A 16,924-nucleotide genomic window follows, 5' to 3' on the forward strand; every position below is an offset into this window, starting at 1 on the left:
TGATCTTGCAATAAACTACTTAAATTTGCTGCCTTAAATAGAGTTTGAGGGGAGAGTATTTATACTTGCCTTCAGCCCAAATTAAACTAACAACACTATGTTCAAAAGTAAGTCTCCTTAGGCTGTGAGACTTACACCCAGGTAAGTAGGATTGCATCCTGAAAGCTAAACTGCTATGTATGTATGGAGTTGAGTACACTATAGCATTCCTAGAAAATGCTTTTATAACACTTAAAACCATTGATGAGGCCTGAAGCCCCCTCTGTAGAAGTGTAGCAAAATATGCTGCTACAATTGGAAGTACCTCATTTTCCAATGCGATTATTAACTATGTAGAAATTACTGTATTATATTTCTTAATGAATTATTAAGTGAACACGATAGCAAAAAGTTACTTGTGCTTAATCTGCAGCTGTGTAATGTCCGTATTTGTTTTCTTGCTTCAGCTTGTTAATGTTACTTTGCGTTTGATAATTTTAACAGTGGCCAGATCTCATTCCACTTGTCAGTTTGGGGCAGACCCCCAAATCATTCAGATCACTAAGCAGACTTGTATATTTGCTGCATGTGACTGCATCAGGCAAGGAAACGTGTATGCAGACTGGAAATTTCGATCTCCTTTCCTAGGAAAGAGGTCACAGCAGCTGGAACAGTAAAACAGTTTTAATACCCCCAACACAATTCTAAGCATTTTAGATGATAGCCAGTGTTAGTCATATTCAGATTGGGCCCATTAAGCAAGTCCATTGATTTCAGTTGGTCTACTACGATATGACCCTTTAAGTTTTAAGAAGCTGGTTTACAAAAGATTTGTTAATTTTCATGACCTTGAAAAGCAGCTTGCTAGGATGTTTCTCTAAAATTATTTGCGGTTTGGAAAAGGAAAGCTCTGGGTTTTTTGTTTTGCATTTTGGTGATACCACTTGTATCTTAATTGTTCTGTTGCTTTTTATCGCGGCTGTGTATATTCCAGGGAATTGTTGTATATGTGCAGGATTTAGTATTGGTCCAGTGTGTGGCATGCTAAGAATCCTATTATTAATAATAATAATATTATTTTTAAAAAGCTTCCAGTTCTGATGGCCTGTAAGAAAAATGTAAAGATGAAACAGGTATTGGTGAAATCTAAAGTAATGGAAAGAAACTAAGTAGGACTACCAGGAGTCAGAATGTGGGGTTTTGGCATCCTGTTTAACATCTTGTCCATCTGCTGTTTTCAGCTACTCCCTGGTTTTATTCTTATAAGACATTTATCCCGTCTTCCCCATTCTTGCCTGTTTTCATTCTACCATTCATGCTTAAACAGACCCAAACTAAGTATATGTGAACATATTGATCTAATTTATTCTAGATGCAGAATTCAGGGAGAGGGAGTATGGAGTAGCATTTAGGTGCCTGTCTTAAGGACTGTTAATGTGATTAAAATAGAGACAGAGGCAGGCTTAATATTTTGATCATCAGATGTTTTTAAGAAGGTAAAATGTGCATCTGTAGGAGTAAAAGTTAAGCTTGTTCTTGCATTTCATATTTATAATGGCAGGAAATGTGGAAAGATTGGTTGTAATAATGGTAAAACATCTAGATGTCAGTGTGCAACATGTGTCTATATCTTAAGTTTAATATGCATTGAGAGAAGATGCAGTGGCCTTCAAATCCTTTTTCAGTTAACCTTCCCATTATTAGCATTTCTGCAGTCCATGTTTTCGTTTTACTCCCCCCCCCCAACTTCTTTCATTATGACTGGAGCTCTTTTGTTTGATTTCACACACAGTTATTAGCATAACATGATCTGTTTCAGGATTGTCTTGGGGATCATCACAAAGAAGAACATATTAGAGCATCTCGAGCAACTAAAGCAGCACGTCGAACCCTTGGTGATTAGATATATCAGATCTCCTCATTAGACACTTTAGACATCAGGAAGCATGAAACTTGTGAATTGTTCAGTGTTCTCTTATAACAGCTGAACAACAACAAACTCCATAAACAAGTATATAGGCCTTATGAATTTGAAATGTGAGCAAAATCCGTTTGTGGGAAAATATGCTAAATGAAGACATGAGCTGAACATTCACTGTTAATTAAAAGTGAACGTTATCCAAGAAAGTGGATTAGCGATTTCAATGATAGAAATTCTGCTATTCCCAAAGGTTCCAGGGTACATCTGTTTTCTGACAAGTTTTGTTGACCTGTGTAAAATAAGCATGTGCCAAAACTCTGTAGGTTTGGGGGTTTCATTTTTAACAAGAGCTGCCAATCAGCCTGCAAACTTCATTGTAGTCTTTGACATCTGAACTAGGACATATTTCAGCATTAGAACTATTTCCTGCCCAGTTGCAGTCACTTTGTGGAGCGACTACTAGAAGGCACTTTATTTCCTGATTAACATCAGCGATAGAATTTGTCATTTGTCCTTCTTGCTGTATTTTGTGCTATTTAGATTCTAGTTGCTGCTCTGCAGTAGTTGCTATTAAAACCTGTATTCCAAGTTTGGCTGCTTACATGCTAATTGAACTTGCATTTTATTCTAATACTTCACAAGTGTTTCATGCATCCTATTTAAAAAAAAAAAAGTTACAGCAAAAAACTACTAACCAGAATGACAAGGTTAGAAGCTCATTCTTTTTTTCTGCCTCTCCTGTGATAAACCTTTTTAGGACAGCTTCACTCCTTGGTATATAAGTAGTAAAACCTGGATCATAAGAGCACTGTTTCTAATAAGAAAAAAGGGGGTCTAAATGTTTTTTTCTTCTTTTTTTCAATTTGAACCTGAAATAAATTAATCTGTAATCATCTCTTCTTCAAACATATGTGCAAGTGCTCTTATGAAGACACCCAAACTAATAGGTTATGCTGGACAGAGCCTCAAAATTGAACTGTCAAGCAATTTTGAGTCCAGCTATATTCAACCATAATTTCTTTTGGTAATGGGATCAGTATCACTTATTCACACGTTTGTTTTTTCTTTGTCCTCCTTTGTTACTTTTTTGTTGGCATATAATAATCAGCAACAAAAAAATAACTATTAGTGGGCACAGGCTTGGCTTTTCTTTACTTGGAAGTTGAAAACGGGTTACAGTTTAGTGACCACCCTCTTTAGTATCTTAGTACTGCTGTTGTTTTAAAGAAAATGATGGTTGCTTGATGGCAACAAAATGTGTTTCTTGGAATAAGAAAATCAGGCTTTACTGCACTCTGTTCCTGTCAACAAAAAGGATTTGGCTATAAAATTAGCTTGGCTATTTCTTCTGGCTCGTGTATTTAATTAGCCATCTTCTATGTGTCTCTTTCCAGGCGCCTCCTTGGCATCATAACAAAAAAAGATATCCTCCGTCATATGGCCCAGACGGCAAACCAAGACCCTGCATCAATAATGTTCAACTGAATTCAGTAACAGAGGAGAGAGAGGAAAGTGAAGAGGAGGTTCATTTGTTGAATAGCACAACACTTTAGCATGAGGCATTGTTTTGCAATGCAGGAGGAAAGCTGGATTTTTGGGGAAGCATGCCGCTGGAATTCAGGAGTTGATTTAGGAAAAAGCGCAGAGTTGGAAAAAGGATGGTCCTCACAGTAACAAAGAGGGTAGGAGCGAAGTTCTGCAATCTTGCACTGGATGCGTTCTAAGTTGCTAGATCTGCCATGATAGTGCAGTAACAAAGTTGTGTCAGAAGATGGAAGGCTCCATTCTGTACCCTGCTGCTTTAGCATTGAAGAAACTGATTACTAGTCCCTGTTTCTGGAGGGATCATTTTGAATTGAGCCATCTTTTGAATACTGGAAGATTTTGCCCTTTTTACCACAGACAATTGTTGTGTTAACTCATTAAGTGCATAGTTATTTATATCACCTCTTTACATTCCAAAAGAGCTTTTATTTCTCTCTCCTGAGCCCTAACAGAGCCTCTTTACAATTGATGTGCCCTTCTGAAATGGTAGTTTCTCATATTGAGATGTACTGTGACCTGCTGAGTTTGTTCACAAGAAGGAAGTATTTCTTGTGCCATTTAAACTTAAGAGATTGTATATCATGAAATTATTATGGCAGTTTTGATCTACTGCAACAGAAGCAGATTGAGCAGGTAAAATAACTTGTATGAAGCATGTTTGAAATCCTGTAGCTTTTGAGCTGCAGCTTAAACAGCCAAAACCTGTCTCAAAAAGAATGTTGTTGCAAGATGACAACATGACCTGGGCTTATGCAATTTTTTTGTATTAAAAACACTAAGGTATATACCAATGTTGTGCGGTGTAAGGAAAATACTGCTACTCTATTAAGAACAATTCTATATAAATGTGTCTGGTAACAACTGCATGCTCAAACACTGGAGATTTCCTCCCCTGCCTCAGAATTACGACCCATCACTTTTTGTTCCCTGTTCCTACAAAAATGTAATCATATTTTGCACTAGATATACACTGATATTTGAGCATTATTTTATTTATATTTTTATGAATTAAAATATACTAAATAAAATTAGTTAACAGTGACACAGTTAATTTTACCTTTATAATGTATTTTTTATACAGTAATTCAGAAACCTCCATGTGCAAAGATGGGTTAGGCAAAAGCTTATCAATGGGGGAAGTGTTTAATATTTCTTTATAATGCAGTCTGCCACTTGATTGATGGCCATAATCTTAAATTACTGTTTGTTTTTAAACAAAGCAGAAATAATGGACCCAACACTTGTAAATAATGCAGGATTTAAAAACAATTATTTTAATTATAAACCTGTTATCGTTTTGATTTTGATTTTCAATAGCTTTAGAACTTAACTGCTGAAGTGATAATTCAGTTTTTCAAGTAACAATTGATTCTTACTGCAACTATGTCGGGTTTGAATCCTATCCACAATAGATATAATTTACTGGAACATTTTTTGTCTCAATTTCTGGGTTGTATCCACTTGGTGTCCCTCAATTGAGAAAAAGCTCTTGGATGCAGCAGAGTCTTGCCTGAGTGGAAGGGGGATCAAAGCAATCTTTGATGACTTGGCCATTATCTTGCAGCCCCCTGCACCACTCTCCACATTGTTCTAATGGTCTTCTGTCCTCCAGAGCCGACTGGAGGCAGGTTGGAGGAGGAAAGGGAAATCACTGAAGTTTGCCCCAATCTCTGTTCTGTTGATGGAAGCACCTGCTGGATCAAAGAGCCTTCTTTCAGCAGCGGGACACCAATAATATACAATCCTTTGTATCTGGAATGTCTACACAGTATTCTACACAAAACATCACTACCACAGTAGCATGGTTCGCACAACATCCTCTTTCTCCCTGGTCCTTTTTGCTGCTTCAGTGAGCCAAGTCAACGTTTGGCTTAGTATGTTGGCCTTGGGAGCAGCTCATGGTCAGTGAGAAGAGAGCTTAACCATGAGGCCCAGTTGCACAAGATGCTTAGCCAAAGTTTGGCTTAGCTCACAGCAGCAAAAAGGACTGGGAAAGAATCAAAGAGGCTGCAGGCTGTGAGCTGCTCTGGGAGCACAGTCTAGTTAAGCCAAACTTTGGTTTATCATGTGTGAATCAGGCCAAAGACTGGGAGGTGTTACTTTGAGGGTTTTGACCATAAAAAAACTGAAACATAAATGGGACAGTTAGAGATGTGACTGGCAGGTGAACATTCCAGAGCATCACATCTCCTGATTGCGAGGGCATTTACATTGGCTTTTCAAGCATTATGGGTGTACATGAAACTTCAGAATGATTGAGGGCTGTGTGGTAAACTGTTTGCACAGTGTAGCGCCTGACTTTGCCCAGTAATCCCCTACCTCACTTGATAAGCCTATTTGGAAACACTGAAAATTCACAGGTGTGTGTAAGGTAGCCAGGGAAGCATCTTTTCATAAAAAGAACCAGGTGCCCTACGTACTGCATATATGTTTGTGTAACACCAGGTGTGTTTGTGTATCTCAGGCCTGTTGCCTGAGTAAGCTCTTTTTTATTTGCAAATCATTTGACACTAGAGTATCTGTCTGAGGAAAACATGTTCCAAAGGAATACCAGAGTAAATTTGGTGAAGTCGGTAGGAATGCAACTAAGAACTGTAAACAAGTGCTTTGCTAAGTGGTCCAAATACTAATAATTGTTTAGGTGTAGCTTTTAAAATCTATAGATTAATATTTCCTTGCAGTGCCTAATCGGCCAATGTGATTTAGAAATTCTTTGAAGCTTTGCTTTGAACTCTGAGCTGAACCTTTGCCAAAGCTATACTTTTTGGCACAGTACATTGGGCTGAATCCAAAGATTCCCAGCCTTTGATGGGAGCCCCCTGTCAGAGAAAGGGAAACTTTGGGTCCAAGCTATTGTTTTTTAAAATTGGTAGTAATGAGACCTTCTTTGTTTACTTGCCTGGGTATTAAACTGGAACACTTGTTCCTTTGGAGCCTTTTATTGTGTAAATCAGTGTTAACTGAACAGAATTTGGCTAATGTATAGACAAAGTTCAGGAGACTACTTATGATGCTTCTAACACTTTCTTTAAAAGTAAAAACTCTTTTGCCCTGGTTCTTATCATGTATATCTAAAATAAACTTACTTTCTCTAAGTAACATGCTTTAATTTGAAATCCTCCTGTCCTGTTCAGTATGAAACTTTCATATAGCTACTTGCTTTAACACAAGGTTTTTTTGGGTATAAATTCAGTGCCCTCAGACTAGCTGTTGCAGCATGAAGTGAAAAGATACTAATTCATGCCCCAGATCACTTACTTAAATGTTAAGACCTTCACATCTATACTGTGCCGATCTAATGCACTGTTTGCTGTTCTTACCTGCTCAGTTTTCCTCACTAGCGCATGACAAGTTTGTTTGTCATGGTGCATTAAGAGACTCTGGAACTGAACTAAGTGTGCCTGTGCATTGCGCAAAAAAGCAGAGGGTATATACTAATGTAAAAATTTGCAGGGCCTTATTCAAGTTGAACAGGATGTGGTGTTTGAGGGTATCGCCATCTTTGTTTTGTTTATAGCAGTTCAGTTGGTTCATGAATGCATAGTTTGTTAATCTGTGATATTTCCTAGACCTGTATTAAACATTAATCCTAATGTTTTTATTTATACTAGTGTGATATAGTTGCATATCATTACAGTAAAATAAAAAACCTATTACTGTGATGATTTCATTATAAAAATGTATTAAATTTTTCTGTATGACCATTTTGGTTTTGACTTCTTTCATTACTAAATTAATCATTGGCTATACAAAGTACATATGCATTTCTTTTATCCGAAGATTTGGGAGGTTCTGTCAAACATACCAGAATGGAAGAATGTTAAAACACAGCTTTTTCCTTTCTTGCATTTGCTTAGTGAATGAGCAGAAAGAGCACAAACACCGTTTTTTAAGTGGAAGAACTAAACTGCAGATTGATCTAGCTCTATAATAATCAATTGTAAACTACCCTTTTGTATTAGATTCCGGTCCTCCATTTTCTTCCACATAAACAAGGTTCAGGTGAAAACAAAAACCATGAGGCAAAACCTTGACTGTGACCAAAAGCAAAGTCAGTCACAGAAATTCAGTAGAGTATTGTTACGTTAACACAATCTGCCACCAGTAACTTTTGTTTGTTGGAAAGGTATGCTAAACAATTATTTACTTGTTGCTCTGCCAAAAATGGATTTTAGTAGCATTTGCCATCTGTTGAAGAAGAGGTTTTGTTGGCTGGATCTCTCCCTCCACCTGGCTTCCCCAAATTTTGTAGGTGTAAGCTTCTCAGCTTCTTCATTTGGGCCTCAAAAGAGACTTGATCTTAAATTTAACTTTTTGTGAACCACTTGGGATAAGAGAGCAGAGTGTAAAACGTAAATAAAGGGACCAAAGAAAAAAGAACCACCAACTTTGTTCTGGCATTAAAGAACAATTTTTCTCTCTACCTTTTTTGCTTCCTCTGTGTGTGTGTTCCAAAGTCTGATGGCAGTGAGTTTCTTTTTTAATAGACATGAGCTGCTTCGAGGTAGTAATTGTCTAAAAAAGTAGGATAACCATATTAAGTAAATCATCAAATGTGAAAATGCAGGAATTTTGTTTATAGAATTGGTTTTGTTCTCTTGTCTGTAGCAAGCAAGTTTAACATATTTCTAACTTCTGGTTTGTTGTAAGTTTTCTTCCTCCTGGCTTGATTGATCCCTCGCCTTTACGGCGTGTTTGCCGTCACCTCTGTAGTAGCCTAGTATTGCATATACAGCTTCTGACCAAGTTATTCAGAAGGCAGGTCTATGCCCACCTGCACTTGCTGAAGATTGGGTAGGCGTAACTGTGAAGGTAGTAGAAACTCAGCTGCTCAGGAAACATGGAAAGTAGGTTTTTCACCTCCCACCACCCCAGAACTTTCCTCATAGTCCACTGTATTTTTTAAAACAGCTTTTCTGCCATTAGAAGGCCACCTTATGGTTTGCAACCCATTATCTTATAATATTACAGTGTATGGCAACGCAGAGTGCAAAATGAAAGTGGAAATATAATTTGGATCCCCACCCCGGTCAATAAGCTGCTAATCTTTATCAAAACAAGTTTATTTATCTCACATAGAAACTACACCAGTTCAGTACCAAAAAACAAGAAAATACCCCGAAACAAGGCAACTCAATACTTCACTTAATGACACTATTTCATGCTGCAAGCTGGTCTACGTTCTCTTCTTTCCTATTAGCTAAATGAGCTTCAATGATTTCTGCGAACAGATTCCTCTTCAGCAAGTTGTAAGCAAGAGGCAGCAACTGGCCAACAATCTTGTGAAAATACTAGAAAAGATTAAAAGAACGCATTATCTCACTGAAATTGATATTACACACTCATACTGTTTTTCATGTCAAACATTTCCTCAGTTTCCTGTATAGTTAGTTAGTTTCACGAGCTGCTTGGTTGAGCTCATTTGTTCTTTCTGTTCATTCACAAAATGAATGAGTTTCTGCAGAGAAAATTATTTTACTTACATGTGACCCATAGCAGAAGAGGTCTATTCCCAGTTCATATCCCATTCCATAGTCACATTCATCATTAGCAAACTGAACAAAAGTTAGCATTTCCTGAATAGGGGCAAAGGCTTTCAGTCTCTGGTCATCATTGGGAGCATCTACAACGGCTTTACAGATTCTTTTGAGACTAGCTGTAGAGGAAAGTTTACATGAGAACTAAATTGGAACAAGTTTCCTTTATCATTCAGTTTTATCTGTTTTGCTGTATGTTGCCTAGGATTCCTCAGAATAACAGAGATTTCCCAATAAGACTATCAGTAATGGTAGACAGGTTGCTCATTAGTGATCACCACAGCTATGGAATTAGACTCTTACACTCCCACTGGTGAAAGGGGTTGTTAAGCAAATTTTTGCCAGTTCCCCCTCCCTGCAGCCCTTGTCATGACCTCTCACCTCTCACATTGTTCTATAAGGTCACCCAAGGAGAGGAGAACCAGCAAAATTGACCTTTCCCTACTTCAAGTGGGAGCATCCCATGGGTGGAATTACAGTCAGGGAATACTCCTGCTACTAGGAGCAAAAGTCTGGATTTAACCTAACGTATAAATATTCATTTTTTCCCCGAGACTTCAGTATCTAAATGCACTCTTACTAATAGCAAAATTCAATTTTCTTTTTCTAAGAACAGAAACACTAGAATTAATTTACCATTTGTTTCAGGAAGCTCTCTGTACCCAACATCATTCTTATCTATGGGGACAACCAAACCAGCTCCATGAAATGTCTTGGTTACTACCTGTATTGAAAAGAGAGAGACAAATACAATTAAGCCTAGGCCTGTCAAACTACATGGAACCATATCTGAATTAAAATATTAATTCTGCATCTATTCAAAGACTTATTTTTCTAGAAGTATTTACATTTAACTGAATTATTAACCAGCCTTTAAAACCTTTTGTACCAAGTAGACAGCTCCCTACCTTTTTGTGCAACAGCAATGATTATAGAGCATTGCTCAGTGTTCCTTGCTGCTCATCCATGTAATCTTCTGGAGCACTAAGACAATCCATTGAAAACAGTGCTCCACCTCCTTCCTCTTGAAGTGGTGATTCCATTGGGAAAAGTCAGAGAAGCCAGTTCCATTGGAGGTTACCACCACAAGGCACCCACAATGTTTTGAATTGCCTGTTTCTCAAGGAATCCCCTCTTTGAGGCTGTTCAGCTGTTTCCTGATTAACTGGGGGGAAGGGGAATTTATAACTTGCTCCTTTCTTTCCCAAATTAAATTTAAGATTTTTAAAGATAGAAATGTTCTGAAAATTCATAGTTCAGTATAAACAGAATTTGCACCTGTCATTCCAAAACATAGACTGTTGCACAAGTAACTGGTATTCTGCCTGCTTAAGGTAACACTTTTCCATCTATAGCCTATAGCTGTTACAGTTAACATATTTGGACAAACATATCTGATATTATTCTAAATCCATGTTTTAGAATTAAGTCTTAATCTATGTCATTCCTGATTTGTTTGGTTTCTGGGTTGAGCTTGAGATACTTCCTTCTATGTCCTCCATATTGTTTCTGCTTGTTCTGTTATTTAAGTTCTTTGGATCTTTAAAATATACATTAGTGGTGATCTCATGTTTTGCCATGAAGAGAGTGTTGATGCTGTACAGTGGTGCCTCGCAAGACGAAATTAATTCGTTCCGCGAATCTCTTTGTCTTGCGTTTTTTCGTTTTGCGAAGCACGGCTATTAGCGGCTTAGCGCTATATCGGCTATTAGCGGCTTAGAAAAAGGAAAAAAACTCGCAAGAACTCACCCGACGTTTCGTCTTGCAAAGCAAGCCCATAGGGAAATTCGTCTTGCGAAGCACCTCAAAAGACGGAAAACTCTTTCGTCTAGCGAGGCATTCGTCTTGCGGGGCACCACTGTAATTTATATAAAAGGCATTGCTGTCAGATGCCATTAAGAATATGTTTCTGTGTTCTGAACATAATTTATTATGGCTCTTAAAACTTTAAAAATACCTACAGCAAAGCAATGCTTCGTATTTTATACCTTTCAACAACGATCAAACTTTAAGCATACGTAAAGCAACTCAACATTTTCTCATAGTAAAAAGGTGATTAAAATATTGAGAATTTATTTCCTAGGATAAGTTACCTGGTAAACTTATAGAAAATTAACACAAGCTGGCCTTGAGCAGGAAAAAAAAAGGAACGGGCCTATACATTAGAGTTCTTTATTAATCTAGAAAGAAATCAAGCCATACTTTCTTGTCTCTCTGTTTCATCTTCATGGTTTTTTGCTCAAGCAAGTAACCAAGTTCTTTTGCTGTTTTGGTTAGTTTTTCATCTATATCTTTCAGAATGCTGATTTTCCTTTTGTCCGTCAATTCCTTAAGCCTTTTGGACAAAAATAATCTGAAACAAAAAGAAAACTTCGTGTTACATGCATCATCCGCTTTTCTTTGTAACAGGAATGAGGAACCTGGGACATGTCATTGGGACTCCATTAGCTTAGGTTGATTATGAAGGGAGTTGGAGTCCAACAACATCTGGAGAGCCTCAGGTTCCCCAGCCCTGCCCTAGAATGATAAAAGCATGGAAAGTTTTCTTAAGTCTTCCAAAGAATCTAGCATGGATTTAATCAGCAAAACAAAACATAGTAATTAATAAATGAATGAATGAATGTTTAACTTTGACTTTTAACTAACTTTAGCTGTAAATATTCCAAAGGACTACTTTGGAGTCAGGCTTGGTGCTGAGAGACAGGCTTTTGAAATGATCACAAGTGCCTCCAAGGGGAAGCAGCAATTAAGTGAGACTATAACCTCTCCCAAAGGATTTTATTAAGTCTTGCTCACTGATTAAACAGTTGTATTTATGGATTACTAGCCACCACGTAATTACTTCATGTGGAAATACTCACATGATCACTTTTAAAAGTAGTATCAATGTACAAAGATCACATCAAAATAGTCCCACAATCAGCCCTTTCAATCAATGTGCCAGAATATGGATTATTCAACAGACTAGGTGTTGTTTTGTACTGTCACACAAGGTAGAAGTTTCAACAAGCAAGTTGTCTCAACTCAAGAAACAGACAAAAACAACAGCTGCATGGGGAATCTTGATTTCAGTCTTGATTTAGCTACTGGCTTTTTAAACTAAGTTTACAATTTTGCTTCCGTTTTATTTTAGTCAAAAGAAAAACACATTCAATATGTGCAAACTGAACAGGTCATAGTACATTAATCAACCCCTTTATTATGCATAATTTTCAATAAAACTACTGAACTCGATGGCTGAAAGTATTTCTGAGCTAACAATTGGAAAATGCATGAGGTGTTTACGAAGAGTAATGACTTGAAAATGATAACTCAAAGGCAGCCTCCAATATTGCTGTTGAAGCAGAAACTTGGCTATAAATGACGGCTATGTTATTTCCCTCCACCACCCGTCCTAGACTGCTAAGAATCATAATATGAACAATATATACAGGGTATATAGAAAACTTTGATAGGAAAGTGATTACCTTCTTGCTTTTTAAAGTGTTTAGGAAATTTTGCTAGCTTACAATAATCAGAAAAAAATCAAGTGTAATGTTCACAAAAGCTGAAACACACAGCTATACAAGAGCAACTGGCAAGAAACTAACAGATACAAGATACTGTATCTAGTCATAAGTAAGCCTCATTGTATAATTGTGACTCATTCCCTAGGTAAGAATGTGTAGGACTGCACACTAAATGTCACTGGAGTGCCCAAATTAGAAATTCTATGAACCAAACTAAGTAAGCGATATGATTGGTATCCCACCATTTTTTACAAAAACTGAAATGGAGCTTCCAGAGGACAAGTAGGTATACCAAAGCTTATGATACAGCAGGTAGGATATATTGCACCCCACACTAGTCTTGTGGAAAATGCAGGATAATTTGTTCAGGAGGGCAAGAGGCACTTTAGAGGGATCCAAGTAAATAGGTACCTTTTCCGTTCCATGAAGAAACATAGCTGTGGTGCAAGTTTTATTGGAAAATGGCTTGTGGGTAAATATCTGAACATATACAAACACTGCTCTAGTCAAATTTGCACTTGTCCTGCAACTACATTTCAGTTTTTAAAAAACAACCAGCATAAACATAGAAATTGCTCTCCTGTCTCATCTAATTTGGTCCAGATTCATGTTTGCTTTTAATCCAGGAGTTGAAAGTATTAAATCTTACTTTACAGCAGCAAAGACATTGTCACCAACTTGAGAAATTGTGCAGCCCTTCTTGGCTTCATTTTCACCAACCCACACAGGCAGTTCATCTGGCATATCCCTAAAAATTCACATACAATGTTCTGAAGTTAAACATATTACATCAGTATTCTCTGTGGTGTTACAAAGAGAATTCAGATTGTTCCCAACCAAAAATAGTATTTATAAAAGTGATAGCATGAGTTCTTATGTTTCTCTGAGGATTGTTCAATAGCCTCTCAAATTTTCACTCTGAGTAGGAAATTTAATTTCTTCATAACTTAAGATTTTAGACTGCTGTGACCCAGTCAAGGCAGAAACATATTAGAATAGGCTTTAAAAGTGCACTGAATTTTAAAAAAAACTTCAGAAAATTGACAATATTTTTAGCATGTTCATGCTGCAACCCTATACTTGTAAATCCTACTGTGTTCAATGGTTCTTACTCCCCAATAAGTGTTTTTGGGATCCTAGCCTTAAATCTGTATACTGAATTTAAACTGTATATAGATTACACCTAGGGACCCTAAACACACTTTATTGGTTAAACACACTTATCCAATTTAAACAGTAAATCAAGAATTCAAACTTTCAGGTTGAAAATGGCCTTCCTGCCTATGCTTGCCATAAGAATTAATCAACAAGTAAGCAAGATTTCTCAGGTGGTTTTCATTTGCCTAAATTAATGTATGGAGCCACCTGCTGGATAAATTTATTTCTTTATTATGAATGAGTAAGTTCCCAAAGTTCCATATAAACAGTTCGCAGATAATAATAATAATAATAATAATTTATTTTTACCCCGCCCATCGGCCTGGGCCTCCCCAGCCACTCTGGGTGGCTCCCAACAGGATATTGAAAACACAATAAAACATCAAACGTTAAAGACTTCCCTTCCTTGTCCTATGGGATATTTTTGTATGCCAACATGAGACTACAGAAAACAATAAAAAAATTACCGTGAAAATCCCTGAAACGAGAAGTAATCGACTATAGAATAACAATAAAAAAACCTAGAATTAAACAAAGACTTTACGAGATGCCGGCTACAAAACTCGTTTCACTGAACTAATCAGTTTCCTCAGAAGGAAATAAAGAAATTATAAGACTTCCCTTTCTTGTCCTATGGGATGCTTTTGTATGCCAACATGAGACTACAGGCTGATTACAAAATTTGGCATGGACATGAGAGCTTCTGAAAACATTCAGTGAAACTTTGCATAGAAAATGTATGTATATGGAAACCACCTATGCAGACAAGATTGCTAGATGCAATATTTATTGGGAACTGCCTCCCCTGCCCAGTTATATGGACAACACATTCTGATATCACTTTTCCACCTGTAGACACATACGGGTGAAAGATTAAAATTAAAATGGCCACACACTGTCCTGGAATTGGTCCTTGGCCTCATATCCTATTCTGGGTAGAGCTACTAGAAAGTAATAATCAGCAGTGCCTAATGTATGTTTTAAGGCAATGACAGGAATAGAAGTGCTAGAATAAGTAAAATCTTTTTCCAAGGTAGATACATTACTTACCTAAAATATCCCATATGATACTGCATTTTGCTGTCTCCAGTAAGGATAGTCTGGAATTCAGGAGGATCATAAAAAAACCTCCAGTGAAGATTGAAGTTCACATCTGCTGATCTATTTGTCTTTTTATGTTTTCCAGCAAGAATGTCATATGGTCCAACTAGCTGAAGTCCAATGCTTGATTTAAGTGCATCTATGAAATGTATTTAAAAATTAATTTTAAAAATAGCACAAAAGCATAAAATATGTTGTTTTATGCTCCTGGAGAAAGATCTAAGCCAGAAAAGCCCTATTTAACTTTTTAAATGACTTTATTAAAAGAAGCTCTTCTTTGCCCCATATTAATGCAACTCTAATTGAGGTGCATTTCTCCCTTCTCAGGTCAATAAAATGATGTTCCATTTACCTAGAGAAGAGCTGCATGCACAGTACACATTTCTAATCCTAAATAATGTTTCATAAATAAATAAATAAAATGAAGGGGACGGGAGAGGAATAAAAACTTTCTAGCTCAAACTCTAGGCGGAGACAAAAACTTTTAATGCTTTGCCTATGTGTACAACTGTTGGTTGCTATAATATCTTCTCATCACAGTCCAATCCTAAACAAATAACACAGAAATATGTCCCACTAAAATCAACAGTTCCATCTTATGCTTTTAGGATCAGAACACTAAAGTGAGGACAATAACAATGTCCATGACCTGCACTGACACTGGAAGGTTCATGGGAAAGTGTGACATTTTACATAGGTGTATGTCTGGGGAAACAGTTTGTAGACTAGGGTAAAAAAAAAAAAAAAAAAAAGGTTCACTGCAGTTGGGGCACTGGATTTGACTTTTAAATCCAAGCAAAGAGGAAATGTGAGAACTTCTCTTTTTGCCTTTGTTGCCAAAACGTCTTATCACCAAAGATGCTATTTAAAAAAACAACAACACGGAAAAACTGGGTTTCCGGAACCCACCACATGGCTTGTCAGGATCCAGCTCCTCACAAAACTTCCAGAAACAATAGAAGTCTTCGGGCATCTGGAGCCGGTAGCAGCTTTCCACCTCTTGGCGTACATGGCCGGGGACGTCTGCTTCGCCGGAGCACCGCCTCTTCTTGACCTCCTTCCCCTTTTCACACTAGTACCAGTGGACAGCAGATCAATTTTAATCCCACAGCCTGGGAAGAAGCAAGCTCATACTCTCATGCTTTAGGAAGTTTTTTTAACGTTTGATGTTTTATTTTAACTATTTGATGTTTTATTTTAATTATTTTGTTGGGAGCTGCCCGGAGTGGCTGGGGAAACCCTGCCAGATGAGCGGGGTATGAATATATTATTGGGAGTGCGCTGGAGGATTGGGAGGATTTGAATCCAGAGCTTGGTGCTTTGCCCTCTCAAAGAATCATAGCTGTCAACTTTTCCCTTTTCTTGCGAGGAATCCTATTAGGAATAATGAAATTTCCCTTTAAAAAAAGGGAAACGTTGACAGCTATGCACAGAATTGTGGAGTTGGATGGGACCTTGAGGAGGATCATCCCCTGCAGTGCAGGAATAAGCAGCTGTCCCATACAGGGACCGCACCTGAGACCTTGGGTGTGATCAGCGCCGCCCACTGAGCTCGGAGGAGGCTCTTCTAGGGGCAACCCCACCTAGGAAGGAGTTGAGGGGGGCGCCCGGCGACACCTCCCGCCCCCGTCGCCTCCTGAGGCGCCTCAGGGAGGGAGACGCGCTCCTCGTCGCGGAGCCCAAGCCACCCCCCGCCCCGCCTGGAAGAGGAGCCGGGCGCCACAAAGGAGGCTGGTCCCCACCGCCGCCGCCGCCGCCGCCACCCAGTTCTCCCGCGTTATGTGCGCCTCTATCGGGCCTGTCGACTGACCTGCTCCTGCGCAGCCGCCGCTCCGGGCCTCCTCTTCCCGCCTCCAGTCATTTCGCCGCCCGACGCCGCAACATCCCGCCGTTTGCCGCCGTGAGGCTTCCCGAGGCCCCGGCCCCGTGACGTCATCGCGCAAAGGCCTCTGGGTCTGCCGAAGGGCGCGCGGGAGGCCGGGGGGGGGTGGAATTTAAGCGCCGCGCGCGCCGGGGTTCTTTTTCGCCCTCTTTGCTGCGCGAGACTGAGTGTAAATTCACCTGTATTTGGGAGGGTCCCCCCCCCTCCCGCGTGGCTTCCATCCCGCCTTCCTTCCTTCCGTCCTTCTTTTTGCACACACGTCCATTGCAGCAGAAGCAGCTGCAAGGCGAGC

The 16,924-nt window shown here is 38.6% G+C and overlaps 2 protein-coding genes across 10 annotated transcripts in view; one reads left to right on the forward strand and one right to left on the reverse strand.

Moving 5' to 3' along the window:
* CLCN3 (chloride voltage-gated channel 3) overlaps positions 1-7,149 on the forward strand; it is a 43,978-nt gene extending 36,829 nt beyond the window's left edge. For 6 of the 9 annotated variants that reach the window (XM_079991381.1, XM_079991383.1, XM_079991382.1 and 3 more), the window contains 2 exons: positions 1,799-1,874; positions 3,295-7,149. In XM_079991381.1, coding sequence (XP_079847507.1) covers positions 1,799-1,874; positions 3,295-3,453 — 235 coding nt within the window. In that variant the 3' untranslated portion in view covers positions 3,454-7,149. The remainder of the gene's footprint in view (positions 1-1,798; positions 1,875-3,294) is intronic. The other 3 variants (XM_079991386.1, XM_079991387.1, XM_079991389.1) reach the window with 1 other exon arrangement.
* Positions 7,150-8,492: 1,343 nt separating this feature from the next.
* On the reverse strand, positions 8,493-16,719 carry HPF1 (histone PARylation factor 1). Its single transcript, XM_079991427.1, has 8 exons — positions 16,561-16,719; positions 15,660-15,822; positions 14,700-14,889; positions 13,141-13,239; positions 11,185-11,335; positions 9,619-9,706; positions 8,929-9,101; positions 8,493-8,736 (listed from the first exon to the last, which is right to left on the reverse strand). Exons 1-8 carry the CDS (start codon positions 16,684-16,686, stop codon positions 8,605-8,607), a joined length of 1,122 nt encoding a protein of 373 aa, XP_079847553.1. The 5' UTR covers positions 16,687-16,719; the 3' UTR covers positions 8,493-8,604.
* Positions 16,720-16,924: the final 205 nt, after the last annotated feature.

This window comes from Podarcis cretensis (assembly GCF_951804945.1).
Source record: "Podarcis cretensis genome assembly, chromosome: 9".
Classification (NCBI taxonomy): domain Eukaryota; kingdom Metazoa; phylum Chordata; class Lepidosauria; order Squamata; family Lacertidae; genus Podarcis; species Podarcis cretensis.

Coding starts and splice junctions, on each gene's coding strand:
- HPF1 (XM_079991427.1), bottom strand. CDS start 16,686: ATGACGTCACGGGGCCGGGGCCTCGGGAAGCCTCACGGCGGCAAACGG. Junction 14,890..15,659: donor GGATCCTGACAAGCCATGTG/GTGGGTTCCGGA, acceptor TACATTTCATAG/ATGCACTTAAATCAAGCATT. Junction 11,336..13,140: donor AATGTCTTTGCTGCTGTAAA/GTAAGATTTAAT, acceptor TTTTTGTTTCAG/ATTATTTTTGTCCAAAAGGC.